This window comes from Polyergus mexicanus, unplaced genomic scaffold (assembly GCF_030449975.1).
Source record: "Polyergus mexicanus isolate NDT 795.1 unplaced genomic scaffold, iyPolMexi1.0 SCAF_21, whole genome shotgun sequence".
NCBI lineage: Eukaryota > Metazoa > Arthropoda > Insecta > Hymenoptera > Formicidae > Polyergus > Polyergus mexicanus.
The window spans coordinates 561,038-579,520 of NW_027223341.1; the positions used below are offsets into that span (position 1 = coordinate 561,038).

Sequence of the window (18,483 nt, forward strand, 5' to 3'; positions counted from 1 at the left end):
AATACGAGTTACAATAGCAAATACAACAGACTCCCGAAGAGAAACTTTCAACTATGCCAAAGAGAAATTATTATCAGCTACGACACGGCCATTACAGATTTTCACGAGCGCGTTCAATCATTTCGGGAAATGCGTTTTGCTCAAAGTTTCGCTAAAGACCCACCTTACGGTGTCTCGAATGCACCCTTTTTGCAGCCTTCCGCCGTCGAGAAAGTAAAACGGGAAGAGGGCTAGAGAAAGGAGAGTACGGCAAGGCGACAGAATGATGAATTGAGGGGACATATCTCAGATACGGTTGCATGTACACGTATAGAGAAGCGCCGGGAGTTTCTCTCTTTGGGAGCTTGAAAAATCAAGACAAGACCTATGTACGTAAACGCGCTACCGATTACAGCTTGTAACTCGACCAACAGGAAGGCACTTGGGCAAATTACGTGCCGAGTTGGCCGCCGTTTCCAACACGCGGGGCACACCACCTTCACTATCATCCTCCTTTCTTCCGCTCTCTTTCTCCTAATTTTTTCGCCTTACCAAAAGGCAGATGGTTGTTCAAGTTTTCTTCTCGATGCTTCTGCAATTCTCGTCTATAGACTTAACTCTATGATATGTTCGCGTTCGTTATGTGTGTGTGTGTGTGTAATATATAAGAGATTATTAATTATATCATATTTTCTCATTGTTAGCATTCATTCTCTCGATGTAGTTGTTCTTTTCTCTCTTTTTTTCTCTCTCTCTCTCTCTCTCTCTCTCTCTCTCTCTCTCTCTCTCTCTCTCTCTCTTTCTGTTGTCACGCACATTTTCTCGCACTCGCACTATTATTCGTACTTTCTCACTTGCTCTTTTGCTCGGATTTTCTCATGTAAATAATTAATGCAAACTGAATCGAATTTTATTTGTTTTTCTTTCTCGCATTCTCTCTCTCTCTCTCTCTTTCTCTCTCTCTCTCTCTCTCTCTCTCTCTCTCTCTCTTTCTCTCACTCACTTTCTTTCTCTTTCTTTCTCTTTCACACACACACTCTCTCACTCTTTTTATCCTCATCCTCGCCTAAAACACTAGACTTTTCTTAACAAGATACAATAGTTAAAAGTACGCGCGTTCGTGCTTCGCGCGACACGCCGATGATAAAACATAAATACACGCTTCTTAGGGCACCTTTGGTATTAAGCTTGATGTACTCGTCTTCGCCTTGTTTCATTTTAGTGTGTAGAATATGCAATTTTGTGTTGGAGCCGCCAATCCGCATTAATCATTGAGTTAATTTCTTATTCGAGTCTTATTTAGAAATTATTTCCTCTTATGAAATGATACGCATAATTTAGAAAGCTCGAGCTCGATATGTATTTAACAATTTTTTTAGACATTTTTTTTCTTCAAAATAACAAGAGCAATCATTAAATGTAAAATTTTTAAATCCCGGAATGGCATCTTCGTGTATTTGAAAAAATTTTTGCATTCGTCGAATGTATGTGTGTATGTACGTAAACAAACATCGCGGTAAGCGTGAGTGTCGAAGAGTGCCTTCTCTCTTTACATGTGTATACGAAGAAACGAAATCCGCTTCCTCGCTTCGCTTTGCCTCGGTTTTCTGCTTTTTTTTCTTTTCGATCCCTCCCTTGCTATCATCCCCAGCTACCATCTTTTTCTCTCGCTTCGTCGTCGTCCGATCGCGATTAAAGACACGGTGAAAATAAATAGTAGGAAAAGGTAGATACGCGAATCGATAAGTTAAGTTCGTTAAAAAATATATATACCTAGGAATATTACGTGATTATATATTGGGCCCCCCCGCTAGAGTCGCGCGAACCAACACGCCTCCGTTCTGCAATGTTGAAGAATTTACAGAGAATTTGCCTACTAATATATTTGCTGTGTCCCTTCCGACGAAAGAGCGATCGAAAATCTTTTGCTCTTCTACCCACGTTCACAATCTCTACGTCTCTCCTCTTTCTCTTTCTTGTCTCTGAATGTATTCATATGTGTATGTGCTCCCGCATTTGCGACGTTTTGTTCCTCGCCATCTCTCGCCGATACGTCGACTATTCAAATATTGTACATCTTCCTACGTGGTTCTTCCTCGTGTTTCATTTTCCGATTGATGTCCTATCCAACGAGAGCGCGTCTGGCCATCTCCTCGTACCGGCTGATCGTCTCCACCTCTTTACATACCGTTGATATCGATCTTAAGGTTGGCCGTTTTCTTGTCTCTTGGATCCCTGAAAAATCGATACAAGCGATTAGAACGATTTATGATACGGCGCATTCAAAACGCTTAAGAGATAACGAGATCACGCATGTATTCGTCATTAATACGAAAATCCTTCTAGACTAAATTAATCATTCCGGGAATGCGGTAATTTTCTCTCTATTATACGGTATCCTTAATGATATATACATATACATGTGAGAAAAAAAAATTGCATCATCTTCGTACTATAATTAATTATTAATAGCGTTGCTTACACAGAAATAAAACGTGGAAAAATATAAAAAACGTACAATAGAAATTTAACGATCCTGAGAATTAAAAATTTCGAGACAAGTTAAGTTTTCAACATTCATGAGTTGAAGTATACAAATGTCTAAAGACACGTAGACCCAAGGTCCAAAAGTCCGACTGCCATTCATAACGGATTTTTTAATCCTCTGATGCTCAATAAGTCACACATGGTGACAGTTTGAAGAAAGACTCGGTTGAGTACCAGACCGAGGATGAAAGAACAACCTACATTTGTCTTGTTACCGAATAAAGAGCGTCCGCGTGAAGCTAAAGAAGCGACATCTTGCCATTGAGTAATTTGCGTACCTCATTAGGACGTGACTATGCTGAAAAGCGCTCTTTCACGGTCTGTTCAAAGCTCTCAGTCTACGAAGGGGTGCACACACGTCCGACGGAAGAAAAGTACAATATAGGGGAAGCGAGATGGATAGATTGAATTTTGTTCCGTCTTGGAAAAGAAGCCCCGCGGGAACAAACAGAGATTTTATGAATAAAATATATTTGCATACCATAGCGGATTCAAAACGACATGAATAAGAAAACAAGATAACGTAAACCCTGTGACAATATTTTCTCACGATGTTCTAATATTGTCAAAGTGTCTTTACATATATATAAAAGAGGAATCATAATATTGTATATCGTATATATGTATATTCAATAGAAAGTTAAAATAATATAATATATTTAAATATACTCAAAAGAGAGAATATTTTAATATATGACTTTATATTTATAGGAAGACACTGGATGGGGTTCTCGCGAAAAAGAGCAAGTATTTTAATTTAGCGAATGTTCTATACCAGATGGGCGACGCGGTGCCAGACATCTTCATAAAATGTGAATTAACGATGACGTGTTCAGCCGTGCCCAGCCCCAAGCGGACCGTATCGATCGTTTAATTTGAAAATGGGAAGGTCGATCCGTGGCTGCAACTTCATTTATAGCGTGACCAATCGCAACTTTTCGGCATCACGTATGAATAAACAAATTGCGACACGATCGTAACCGCAAGCGAACAGCAATCGATCCATCGAGTTCAAAGGGTAAGGTCGGGCGATCTGGAGCGCACTTTTTTTTGCCGTCGATCAATTTTAGGTGACACACTTTTGCACCGATACGAATCCATTTTCGGACGATTTCAAATGGATTATTAAATCCTCCGACTCTCTACAATATCTCAGTTCTATATTTTAAAAATTTATTTCTTCATATCTGAATTCTTAAAAATTAATTATATCAAAATTATCATGTAATTATCATTAATTTTTTTCTCTGAGGCTATAAGAAGAGATCATAATTAAAAAAAGATAGCAAATCGGTAACTTATTTTATTCAAATTATTAATACAACTGAATGAAAAAAAAAAACTGATATAAAACATTACTAGATTCTTGAAATCTCTTTCATCTTGAATGATTACCTTTTTTTTTTTTTTAACTGGAAGATGATGCAAAATTGTTTTCTTAGCTTGTATATTATACGTCAAATATCACGCACGAATATCATGGTTTGGAATCTCATGCGATTCACCGAAATATTATTACTACTATATTTCGATCAAACGAACAACTCTGCCAACTTTATTTAACGCAGCTTAATTATTTAGCTAATTAATTAATTCAATCCTTTTAACGATTGGATAACCTGCAAGTTAAACTTGTAAGTTCAGCCCTTTAAATTACGCAAGTAAGATCGATCCTTAAATGTCCGACGAATTTTCCTTTATCAGCGAAAATACGATCTCGATTAAAAGCGGAATCTCAGAATCATCGTTTGTGTTTGACTTTTTTCTTTTTTATCTTAATTTCTTATTATAATTCTTAAAATTAATTTTGTTTGAACTGCGATCGGAGTTAAGCCAGAAAATAAAATTGACGCGTATCAATACTTTTCTAATTTTTATACATTTTAAATCATAATTTTCTACAAACATTTACAAAATAGAAGAAAAATGTGTTTTTCTTACAATGTAAAAATGTAAGCGATAAATACTTTAAAATTAAATTTAGAAAAAATATACAATCTTAAAAAATATTAAATACGAAAAGAATTAAAAATCCGCGTCACAAATATTAATCATTAATAAAAATTTACTCTTTCGATACAATTAATTCTAATATTTTACATATCCAATTTTTTCCCCAAGCGTTATTTCACAGTCAATTAATATACATTGCTACAGGTGCATAGTGCTCGATGCGTCTATATGATACAGTCGTAAAATAATAGATTTAATAGAGCAAAAATCAACATATAGGATAGAAAGGTGGATTTCATATATATAGGAAATTATATAAGAACAAGCAGCTCAACGAACAGGCACATCGATAAAGAAGGAATACAGTAAGAAAAAGAAAGAATCTGAGATTGAAATAATGCAATTTAGACGAGTTCAATCTTCAATATTAGATATGAAAAAAAATCTACTTTAACCCTTATTATAAAATATCGCGTTTCCATTGTGAGATATATATGTATATCGAGAGGTCATTTTTTTATCTGTCTATAACATCGTAAGATCTGAACTCTTCGAAATTACAGCGATTTCAGCCTTTGTTTGGAATAGTGCAAAAAATAAAAAGAATCAAATTTCGTAAAAGAAGTAAAAATAACTCGAAGAATTAATGAAAATCAAATATTCCGATCATAAAAACGCATGTCAATCGAGCGATAAAAAAAAAAAAAAATGATATAAAAAAAGAAAAAAAGAGCAGAGTCATAACTTTTATTTTCGCGCGATCAGTAGACAATTAACAGAAGTATAATTGACGATTGGCCATTGACACTGATGCGCGAATGTCCATTCGCCGTTCAAATGCAAATCCTCTAGCAGGACAGCCGTAGTTGGTCTTTCGATCGAATTTAATTGGCTTTCAAAGTGCCTGTTTGTATTGCCTCGAGGCGCGAATGTTTTCAATAGGCGAAACCGCGCAAATTAGATTGAATAAATGATCCAGGATCGATTCCACTGAGCCTAACGTATTTCGGCAGTAAAAGCGAGAGTCGAGATTGATATATCGTTTCAATGACATCGATCATCGATTTTTCATGCTACAGATACAGAAAAATATATTTTCGCTCAGAATTTTTTATACACTTCCATAAATATGATTATCATTTTCCTGTATCTATAGTATCGAATTCTAATGTCATCGAAGTTATACCAGTTTTCCATCAAAAACGTATAGCTGTGTTCAAAGTTTCGGTAAAAAGCAAATTGTAAACGCTTTTGTAAAGCAAATTTAATTTCGAACCAAGTTCGCGTATACAGATTATTGTAAAATGTAATAATATCTTTTATATTATTACAAATTATAATTTTATATATTATTTGAGCAAGATCATAATTTTTTTTTTATTTTTTTTTTAAGAAAAAATTCTGTTTCCTTATATCAAGAAAACGTTATAAAGTACCTTTTTTGAAAAGCATTTTAAATGTTCAGTACGATAGTAATGACTATTATTAATATGCCGAAAGAAAGTGAGCGAATATGAAATGTCGACGATAGCACAGCTCTACGTATTCATCGTTGATCGCATCTTTGCAGAGGCGGCTCTATTATAGGACGAACTAAGCGACTACCCAGAGCCTCGCGTATGCGCGAGGGTCTTGTGCTAGACCACACAGTAAACACTCGTGCTAAGGGCTTAGGCGTACAAGCGAGGACTCTGGGTGTTCGAAGACCTTGAGTACGCAAGCTCCAACGCTTGACCGCGACAAGCGCTCTCTTCATCAAGGCTCTCGACATGTGCAATATACGCAAGAAACGCTTTCGCATTTCTAAAGTACCTCGCGCATGCCAAGATCTTTCTCGGAACCATCGTCTTCGCCCTACATAGACACAGGAAAGATAAACACCGTGAATTTTCACCGAGGACCTAGTACGCGAAACCTCGCCTATCCCCAATAAAGCCGCCCCTCTCTGAGCGTCTGTCCTTCGCAGCGGTCTATTGTAGCATAAAGTGGAACCTACTTCGATCCAGAGATTTGTAAAGCCCACCTCGGCCATTTTTGACTTTGCATATTCGATTCGTATCGCTCCCCGGTCGGAGGAGAGGAGAAAGGACCCTTGGAGAGTGGCCATCGCCTGGGCCGCGTAGCGAACGTCTTGGTATTCGACAAAGGCCACTGGCGACCCTCCCTTCGTGTGCATACGAAGCCGGGAGAAACCAGGAAAACTGTGCACAAATAAGAGAAGCGTACAATACGTGCTCTAGTTAGTCGTAAAGACAGTACTCTGGTAAGAGAGAGAGAGGTGAGAGAGAGGGGGGGGGGGGGGGGTTAGGGTTTAACGGGGGTCTTGGTTATTGCTTGCCAATGATGGTTGTCAATGATGTCGGTGGTGTTAGGCGGTGCCGATATAGGGTGATTACACGGAGGGGATGCGACACAAATTCAGGATCAAATTCAAATCGTTAACACCTATGAACACCATTTTCTTCGACATATATATGTGCAAGTATAATTATTTAATATATTAAAATAGAAATTTAATATATTACATATATTTTTATATAATTGTATTATATAATATAAAAGTTAATCACATCTGTTAACATAATATACTATTTATTTTATATCATATAATAATGCGATTATTAAGAATGTTCCCATTTTCTATTTTGATGCATTAGAAGGATCGCTCCTATTATCGTCATCCTTCCGGATTAAATTAACAGTTGGCTTGCGCAAATTCGCGATTAGGCCGATTGTTCGCGACATCGAGACATTACCCTCCGTGCAATTGTGTTCGGCGCATCATCAATTAGTAAACGATACTAGTCGCATGGTATTGGGGTACGGGTACTAGTACAGGTGCGTCCTATATGCCTACGATCTACGACGGTGGCAAATGATTAGCGGATGTCGGTGATGTTTGGAGGCGGTGCTGTTAGTTACAAAGCTTTCGGCGTTCACGACGGACTTGCACAATTTCAACATCATCGCGCTTCCAGGCAGAGCTATGAAATTTAGGTACACAGATGCTTTGTCGTTTACCTTCAGCGTTGATTACTATGGTTATATCGACCGAATGCGTTTACTTAACTGATCGCAGATCCGCAGTGAGAATAAACGTAAATAATTGGCAAATTCAGAGACTCATGCATACATAAATTTACGAACATGTACATATAGAACATGGACTTGTACGTGGACTTGTAGTTCCATCAATTCATAAATGTATGTAATTCTCTTGAATACCCTCTCCATCCCCCTCCCCCCACGTTTACGATACTATATTTTTTGATAAATATTTCAAATTGATTTCTTAGGAAAAAATTAGAAAAAGACACATATGTGTGATCTGTCAAAATTTAAGATTAAATATATAGGTTTAAGATTAAAGATTAATTATTTTAATAATTATACACATATATACATATATAATTAATTAAGATCAGTAAGAGGCTGAAAATATTTTAAAGATGTTACAAAAAAAATTGAAACTAAAAGAAAAATTTAAAAAATCATAAATTAAGGAATCCAGAAATATTAAAACATAAATAAATTGTAAAATATAAAATCACGTTGTACATGATCTATCATTACTTAATTATTTAATGTAATTAACTTCGACAATATTCAAAAATATATATATATATATATGTCACGAAATGTTAACTCCGCAAACATATTTTTACATAAGGCTACCAACGGGCGATAATTATCCGTGCAAGAACAATAGTCGAATTACATACGTCGAATACAATGCGCTCACGTTGCCGACAACGAAATTCCGTCGAATACTCCCACGAGCTACCGAAAATTGCAGAATGCGCAGCGCGCCTCCCGTACGTGCAAACGCGTGTAATTAACTCAGGCACCCACTTACAAATTCATACTGCAGAACTCCGGGGTTTGCGGAATAATGAGATTTCGTGGGCTAATTATACGGGAGGGGAAGGGCTTCTCTATTGGCGACAGAACTTACAAGACAGTCGCGTATAGACTTCCGTCAGCGGCGAAACTCGAAAGAGTAGCGCGTGTCTTCTGATTACTATTCGTATACTGTGTCAAGGAAATCGTTATTAATGAGTAACGATTAAATTGTTATTAATAAATAACTTAATCTTATATGTTCGCGGCGCGCCGCGCGTATTTAAAATTAAAATACGTATAAACGCATATAAATATCAACTAAATTTAATAGCTAATGGGTTAATTATTATCATTCGTAAAACAAAAAGATTTCTTTCAAAAGCTATTAAATTATCTTAAATCGAATAAAATTTTGATTGAATTATTTTGTCGAAAACAAGAAATGTTAAATTTTCATTTATCGAAAGAGATATTCGACAATTATCTCTGCAAAAATTCAATATAATTTCCAACTTACAACTTACTTCTCAGGTAAGATACAATAATATTATTACAATATAATTATATATTTGCAAATCATACGTAAAATATAATAACATTATTACTATACAATTTAATATTTTCAAATTGCGTAATTTTTTTTTATGTTTTATCAGAGTCATTAATTATTGGCCCTTCAAATTTTGAGATATTTAATTTTCACGAAATCGACAATTATATAAAAAGCGCGTAATATCGTAATTCTCTACAACCTTTAATTCAAAATTCTTCTTAAAATCCAACTGACGACACCATAGTAATCGACACCAGAAATGCCAAAGCAACTATTCCCAATATTCAATCGTATAAATTATTTTAACAATATCATATATAATTTTGCAGTATCGCCTGCCCAATATTACGCAGTTTACAATTTTCTCTTCTTATTAGCAATTATTACTGTGCATTATTACTATTAGCAATACTGTGATTATAAATACGTGATTAAAGTTTGCAGCAAGTTTAATCAAAGGTCAACGAACGAGCTTGAATTTTTCCTATCCCCATGTAGAAACGTATTCACATACAGCGAAACAGAGGATATTAGCTGCGGCGTAATCGATTTAACACAAATGTTTGACGTAGACATAAGAGTCCGCAATTCACGACGCAATGATTCACAATATCATACCGGAGGCATACTCAGGATCGTGGGAAGTTTCCGCATGACGGGGCACGTGAAAATAATTTATTACGCGAGCGCAACTGTAGTGCCCGGCAGGATAACATATTTTAACTCCACCGTTTGTTGGATAAGTTGCACTTAGGCAAGTAGTCTAATTGCGAGTGTATCTCCGTCCGTAATTAACGGTTTACCGTGTTTAGCTACGATTTTGCGTTTCACGATCCTTGGGAATCCGAAGGTTCTCGCTCGTGATACATGCAAATCAAGATCGCGCAAAGTACAATAATTAAATAATACGCTAATATTTTGCAAATTTTTCAAACGATAAAAATTTCATATGTTATGAATTATCGACATACGCTCGTGTTTTCCACTTTTTTTAGCAGCATCTTTTACCTAACGTACAAATCCTTGAACGCATATATCCTTGCTAAAGTTACATAACGATGTGACAGCGCAAGTCATTAATAACAAGCCTTTACTTTAGATACAAAATATCGATTTCTGGTTTCTGGTTTATGGAATTTATTTGCAAAGATTTGATTTCAATTTTGAAATGTTAATTAGAAGATTTTTTTTTTTTTTTAACGATTATTAAAAGATCCGATTACTAGATATATTAAAAATTTCATGATTCCAGTACCTGCATAAATAAAAATCCAAGGATCAAAAAATCTTTAGATCTTCCAATATAATTAAAGAAAAGAAGAATCTAAATATTTCAGAATATCCAAAGATTCGATCCAGAGATACCGGAAATAAAGAATTCAATAATTTGTAGATTTTATAGTTAGATAATATGTATGTACATATTATCAGGAAATTTAGAATATATATATAAGCCGTCGTATTCTTGCTGTTTATTCATTGAAAATTGTAAAAAGATATTTTGTATCAACGGTATCATCACCACGTGGTACACTGATAAGACCCACGTGTATCGGTGGTACCCGTATTGCATTCAGCACGCATATACTGCCAAAATGCATAAACATGACTTGACTTTTCAAAGCAGTTTATTATGATTGTTGTTTATATTCGCATCTGATCCTTCGCGTTGCAATTTACAAAATTAATTTTTTACATATAAATTCATTATTGTTCATTATAATTTTTATTTTTAAATATTTTATATCCTGAAATTGCATTCTCTCTATATAAATCGAGATTCCGCTAGAAATTTTGATAGCATAGGAATAATAATTTTGACGTAGGAGCATCTAGACCCATCGCTTTCTACATCGATTTAATTCAAACTTTTTCATTAAATACAAATCTATTTCACAATGCATTTACACTTTTGTCAAACGACAATGTAATGCATCTCGATGCGTTCTAAAGCGTCTTTAGATTCTCGGCGATCATATATTATATGTGGGCCGTACGATGTATTAATATACTAAATCGATAAGCGAACGTACAACCGTATCCGGTTTTTGCTCGCGTATAACTACAACTAAGGGAATAATAAGATACGGATAAAGAGAGGATTTGTCTAACCTGCTGAATATGTCCTTTAGCTCATGCTCGGACACAAACTGACCCAGGTTCGCCACGAAGAGGGTGGAGCATTGCGCATTGCTGACAGCTATGTTCGGCTGCGACGAGGGAGACCCGACCGGTGACGCCAGTGCTGGCGACGGTAGAAAATGAGGCAGCGACGCGTGTATCGACGTCAACGTTGTAGGATGCGGCAGGGACATAGGCGCCTGGAAAATATATAAATACTTCCGTCATACACTCTCTTTCTCTTTCTCTTTCTCTCTCTCTCTCTCTTTCTCTCTCTCGCTCTTTCTCTCTCGCTCTGCTTGATCGTGTGAATAGTTGGTCTGCTCGTGTTTGCGTCAATCCGCCCCGATCTTTCCCTACGCTTGTCCCTCGATAAAAAAAAAATTGTATCTTTTCAAATAGCAAAAACTAAAGTCTAAAGGTTGTCCTCGTGCAAACGCGATTTTATCGACCAAAGAAATCGTTTTATACCACTTGCAAAAGTATAAAAAATAAGAAACATATAAAAAAAAGGATATTTAAATAGTAATTTTGATTTTTTCCAAGCTTTTCTTTTAATTTTTTTTTTTTTTTTTTTTTTTTTTTTTTTTAAGGCTAAAATATATCTTTTACAAATTTGTTCTACTTGCATGTATTTATGTAAATGCGAACGCAATACTATGCAATAGCGCTTCTTATTGCAAGCCATTGTATAAAAGATCGTTCTGCTTCTAATTACAAATCAAGACGTAAATTAAATTTGTTATCCATTCTTAAACTTCTTATGTTGATGCAAAGTTATTTCAACTGGAAATTAGAAAATTACTAATAAACTCGAAGTAAAATCTAACGTAGCTATGATATAGAAACGATTATAAAAATGATTCTATAGATGATAATAAAATGCGAAGAGATACAATAGATTTCTCATTTAAACTACGTAGAAAAATATATCTGTAGCAAGTATCTATCATTTACACGATAGAAATGATTCCGAATCATTTATATCGAGTATCGCTATTAACTTGTCAACGCGATGACAGATCTCATCAAGTTCTTAGTTTCGCTCGAATATGTATTTAATCAAGTTAGATACTCGACTTAATAAGTTCCAACATTATTGCTGGCGGCTTCTTCGTTCGTTATCTCTTGAGTGGATATTTCGAGATTCATTCCTTTTTTACTGCCGTTAAAGGAACGGCGAGATGCGTACAGAGAAAAAAGAAATAATAGCGTGGCAGTCCGAGCTCGAGAGCCTTCGATTTATCAAACGTTCAATGCAACGGATTTTCTCTCTCGTGCCGCGGATAAATTCGAGAGGAATATCGGGAATCCTCTCGATTTTAGTAATAGGGATGATTTGTGTTCAAGATTTCATGAAAGTTACAAAATTGGCTTACTATAAAAGCCCAATCGTTCCAGACGTTTTCTCAACACGAGCCTTTCAAATTCTCCGCAAAGAAGTAATATATAATATCGTATAAAATTTGTTTGTAAAATTACTTTTAGTCGTATAATCTTTTTCTGAAATGAAAATTAATTCCTACACTTTTGCTAGTCAATTTGTTCCGTAAAGACATCAGCATTAAACAAGATAAACAATTAGAAGCTTCAATCATATCAGAAACGCTTACAATTTAACAATGCAAAAATGATCTATATATCTAAAGATTTAAACACTCAAATATAACTTCTTAGCAAACGAACTCAAGACAAGTATATAACTTAATAACGGAATATCTATAAAAATTTATTTATTTACATATAAAAAATTCACACATTGTCAAATAAAATGTGTATGTGTGTGTGTGTGTGTGAGTGTGAATCAATAGCAATTAAATATAACAACTTAAGATTTTAAACTGTATTCAGATATATTCATATAAATGTGTTTTGCAATTCTTCATTCTCGCATTCTCGATTACTTCATGATTACTTCGCTTTGACGAATAAAAGAATATGGGCCGCTATAAATATACATACACACACACACACACACACATATACATATATATATATATATATATATATATATAAAACAGACGATGTCACGCACACGTACGATCGATAAAGATTATATCAGGTTCGCACGCATTCGTGACTATACGTCTACGTTGTTTATCCTCATAGAAATCGGTAGATAATTCGCGACTAAGTTACGGTTGGGCACTAACGCGTGACAGGTACCTATACAAACCTAGGCACAAGCTCATGCCATATTAAAAATCAATATCGCGATTTGATGGATCGGTACCATCGTTTGTACCACTAATATCTTAAAGGAGATTGGAAGTACACTCACGCCCAAAAAGTTTATCGATTTTTTGAGTTTCGATCTTTTATAACCATTTCAAAATTGTTATCTTAAATTTCGTATTTAATAGATAAAAAAAGAGGAGTTTTTTTGGATACATCTTGAAATAATCCCTATTAAATTTCAGTGAAAGAGAAGATAAATTCCAAAAATAGTGCAAACTCTCATACAGTATATATGGAAATGTAAAATAAAAATTTAAAACAATTATATGCCCTTATTTACACTCTGGATATATATATATACTTCATTCGTGAAATTTTTGTGCCTTTAAATTATTCTACTAATTACCTAACGTACAGCTGATCGATATTATTTATGACCACGTCTTAATTTTTATTCATCTTGATTATAAAATAACTTTTTAAAATCCAATGTTATTAATATTTACATATCAATGATTTTTAACATGATCAAACATTCTGCTCGACTCGTAAGACTAAAAATAACACAAAATAGGCATGACGCGACCGGACCGAATGTCGTGCGAGAGAAAAAGTAAGCCATAGATTTATTAACGTCGATCTGCGGCGACTATAATTAATCCATGTCTGGACAAACTTCGAAAGCATCGCAATAGTTTTAAAACTTCGCGATTTGAAATTCGCGTGACGCAAACCCACACGATAGCAAACTACTACGTTTCTGTGTAACACGCGAAAACACGCAGTGCGACGACAAGTTGCATTATCGATTTATAGCGATGTAAAGCATAATATTTGAATATGGTACGCTGATGGTACGCGCGTATGCGGAATAAATATTATTTCTAATAATCCGTATGATATATTACTTGTTATGATTATTGTATTGATGTTAACTGTATAATATTAATACCGAATGACCTATGCATCAAATTTTAATGACGGATTTTGTGATCGAATTACAAACGGTTCTCCATAAACAAACATAGCTTTCGAATTATAGATAGAAATTATAGACAATCGTTGATAACAAATAGCTTTTGGGAAAATTTCAGAAATGCAAATAACAAAAATCTTTAATTTTAATTTAATTTTATTTTGACGGTCGTATAATTCGAAAATAATTATTGGCAAGATCTAATATAAATTGGAAAACGAAGAAACTCGATTTAAAATTTGCAAAGAATTGCTGATCATTCAAGCGTGCAATAATACTGCAAAGATTTATAGATGTAAAGAATTCACTCTCCAGAAATCAATTTCATAAAATGTAAAAGTGCAGAGATCCAAAGATTCACTCAAAGGACGATTCAAATACTCAAAGCATCGAAGAATTCAACATGGAAAAATCTAAAGAATCTAGGAGTCGAGGACTCAAGGCAGCCGTGAGCGAAAGTCCCTTCGGTCCTTAAGCCCTCGCGTGTCTCCTCGTTACCGTGTAAGAGTAATCGAGTATAACGATCATGTATCACTAACGTGCATCGGGGCGCTCGTCGGCGGCTCCAGAGCTTTGTCTGCAGATAGTCAAAGATAGGAACGTACGGGGACCTGAGGATGTAACGCCGGATGCACCAGCGTCGCATGTTGCAGCGTGCCCGGTAATTCGCCGGCTGTAGAATACGCCAATGGATGATGCCACAACTCAGGACCACCGGGGAAGAACGGACTCCCTAGGTCTGCAATAGAACACAGGATTAGATAGAGTCCCCTGAGTAATTAAACGCGTGGTCACGGATTGCATTCTATAACTCGCCAGGATATCTACTCGTACTAAAATTGAATTACGGATTTTTACTCTTCTCGACACACCCAAGATATTACAATTATATTTCGATCCAATATATCGATATTCTTGTAAGGTAAAATTAATAAAGATTAGCGTAATATTAATTTAAAAAATTATAATTTTATTATTAAACTATAATTAAACTATTTCAAACTTTAATGAACATAATTTCTTGATTACATTTATGTAACTTTTAACAGAATTGATAAGATTACTATCGCTCGAGAATTGTAAAAGTAAAAAAATAAGAAAATTTTATTAGTAATAAAATAAAATTTTATTAGTAGTATTACTGAATATACTTAAAATGTATTTTAAATTGAAAATTTTTCTCGATAAATATCTTGCTGAACAAAATCATTTATTTTATTTCTTTCATATGTATATGGGCGGCTTTTATATAAAATTTTGTTGAAAATTATTCGCGCGTGTGATATCGCATATCAAACGTTATTACATTCCTTTTTACAGGGGAATCTATTTTTTATTTTCACTTTTCTATTTTTCTTATCGTTTCGAGACGCACTTGTTAGATTATTTTACATAAAAGCCACTTTTATTCGTCTTTCCTCTAATAAATAAAACAAATAATATTTATTATTAACAGATTACGGATCCATATTATCTACGGATACATAATAAATAATTTAAATACGAAATGTGTCAGATTCGAATGAAATGCCGATCTTTCGACCAAAAAGATTGCGTTGATTTGTCGCTCGGATTATTTTAGCATTATCGTAATTGTCACGACATTTTCAATATGCATTCATTACAATGCAAAACGGAAATATACAGTATTATTTTGCTCTATTTGCATTGAGATTAAATATGTCTCCGACATGAAAAAAAAAAAAAAAAAAATTAAACGACGTAATTCGCGTGGCAAATGTTTGCGCGTGCTGGAGAAAGAACGCGAACAAATTCCATCAACGTTTTGCGAACCCAGCGATTATAGGATCGATAATGTCCAATTTACGAGCTTTCTTGCTAGAAGCTACAGAGATGCACGAAGACGGAAGCATTGATTACTGTACTCGGGGATTTTCGAGAATTGAACGAACGGAGATTAAAAAGATCGCGCAATGAGAAAGCTCAGACGCATTAAGGATTATCGTGATTTATATGAAATGCGCAGTTCTCAATCGCAATGAAACGACGGTTATAAAAATCCATATAAGTTGCTGAAATTGAGTAAGAATTGAATTATTTTTTTAATTCATTAATTTTTATATGTAAAATGTATTTTCTAACTAATGTATTGGTTTTTTTTTGCAATAAGAATAAATTAGGGCGAAATCTGAATTACAGAAGATTTCAAATTTTTATTTTGCTCTCTAACTAAGATATATATTTCTTCCTATAATTTAAACTTATTCCATTGTTAGCGCTCCAATTTCATTTATTTATTCATCATTTACAAAAACAAGTAATAAATATATTTATTTATGAGAATAACTGATTTAATTATTATTTAAGCAAAATTTAGAAGCATTGTAAATAATGCCGCTCGAGCGATGGTATAATGTATTACCGAGTGTAATCGCCGATGGCACGACACGAAAAAAAATAGTCTTTCGTTCGCGACCTCGCGACAATCTTGTTACGCAATAAATAACGTTTACATCCTCTGTTATCCTCGAAATGTTTCGGCGAGTGTAATCATAATTTTCGAACGATTCTTATTATCAGCTTAATGGGGCGTGACTTAAGTGCACGATTTTCCAGCGTAAAGAAATTTAAAATACAGGAGTGCGTTATCACGTCTTTCAATCATATTTTCCGCTTGCCCGTTTCTTTTTTCATCGTCTTACGCAATTGCGTTTTTCGGAATCGCGAGAAACGGCGGGAAAATCGATGCCCATCGATGCGACCGTACGTAAAACTGCATCCATCCCGCCGCGCAACTCGCGCAATTTTTACCCCGGTATAAATTATTAATATCATAGTAGCGATTGTGCAACAAAACGCTCTTTCATGTAGCCTTGTACCGCGATCGAGCATCGGCGTGACGCTCGCTCGCACATGCTACCGCAATTAATTACGCAATGCCTGTTTTCGATCTCTGTTCTCGATCAAATCTGAATGAGACAAATTATAGTATAATGATATAAAGAAAACTTTGTTTGCAGTCATAATGAGATTTACTGAAGCAATAATGTTTTTCAATAATTCGTAGGCGTATCTATAACTTAATTCCATGATCGGATTAAACCAACGTTATATTTAAAAATATTTCTTCACACTTTCTCTTACTTAATACAAATTATAATTATGTGTTTAAATTATAATTATGTAATAAATTAAATTATAAATTAGAATAAATTGTGTGTATGATTATAATGGAATGAATTCCGATTAATTGAATCATCGATTAATCGGAATTAAAAACGCTGTTTATTTAGAGGAAAGTCTTAAGGAACAAATAGAAATTGAGAAAAATCACCAAGATTTTGGTGTTGCAATAGTTATTTAATTAAAGCACATATTGTTTTCGTTTTGACATGTTCCAATTAACCAAAATCTTTCCCATTATATTTTTTTGTTATAAATTAAATTTGAGATTGTTAAAAGAGTTGATTAAGCCCCCCCCCCTCTCTCTCTCTCTCTCTCTCTCTCTCTCTCTCTCTATTTCGAATATGGAAATTAATTATATCCGCAAGAAAAATCACATCGTTCTCATTTACGCGGACCAATTAGATATTCCAAAGAACAAATTAATTTTCTAAAAGTTATTCAACTATTATCGCGAAATCACCTGAAATTTGGGTCTCTCTCTCTCTCTCTCTCTTTTTCTCGCTTACTCATTCTTTTGTAAGCGAGAAAAGGCGCCTTTATTTCTTTCGAAATACGATTTCTAACCGATAGAAGCTGATGCACGAGCCCTTACGTGTGTGCATCTGCTATATCAGTGATGTGTTTTAGTCCCTGCCAGGACTGTGCACTTTATTGATTCTAGGCTGACCTCCGATTCGCATGGCGAAGCATACGGGCTGGAGTAAACGCGCACTGTCTAGATAGGGCCAAAGCTTTCAACATTATCGTCCGTCAGTTCTATTTTTGTTTTTCTTTTTTTTCCTTTATTTGGTAAACTACGAGTGAATCCAATAAATTGGGAGATAACGCGCTTTTCAATTTATTCAACTCCCGTCAAGAGACAAATTAACTTTTTACGAATAAATATAACCGTAAAAAGTTACATTCCATTCTCTGCATTGAATTTAAAGGATCTGGTACATTTATATGCTATAAATACACATGGCAATTCTCATTATACAATATGAGCAACTAGTCTTGTTGCCTTCATTCCATAGAAACGATTCAATTCTCGTATATTCGTTAATAAAAGTGTATAGCGAAACATTTTATTTAACACGTCTCACGCATTCATAGAGTATCCTTGAATCGTCACATAATATAAATGCATTGGCATAATAATGCGTTTTTTCTGTGCAATGCTACTGACTAATTAGAGTTCTAAATT

The 18,483-nt window shown here is 34.6% G+C and overlaps 1 protein-coding gene across 6 annotated transcripts in view; it reads right to left on the bottom strand.

Moving 5' to 3' along the window:
* Positions 1-728: 728 nt before the first annotated feature.
* LOC138941931 (protein couch potato) overlaps positions 729-18,483 on the bottom strand; it is a 77,612-nt gene continuing 59,857 nt past the window's right edge. For 4 of the 6 annotated variants that reach the window (XM_070311887.1, XM_070311885.1, XM_070311884.1 and 1 more), the window contains 4 exons: positions 14,756-14,889; positions 10,988-11,196; positions 6,476-6,680; positions 2,098-2,214 (listed from right to left, as the gene is read on the bottom strand). In XM_070311887.1, the coding sequence (XP_070167988.1) occupies positions 2,182-2,214; positions 6,476-6,680; positions 10,988-11,196; positions 14,756-14,889 (581 nt within the window). In that variant the 3' untranslated portion in view covers positions 2,098-2,181. Of the gene's footprint in view, positions 2,215-6,475; positions 6,681-10,987; positions 11,197-14,755; positions 14,890-18,483 lie in introns of all 6 variants that reach the window. The other 2 variants (XM_070311886.1, XM_070311889.1) reach the window with 2 other exon arrangements.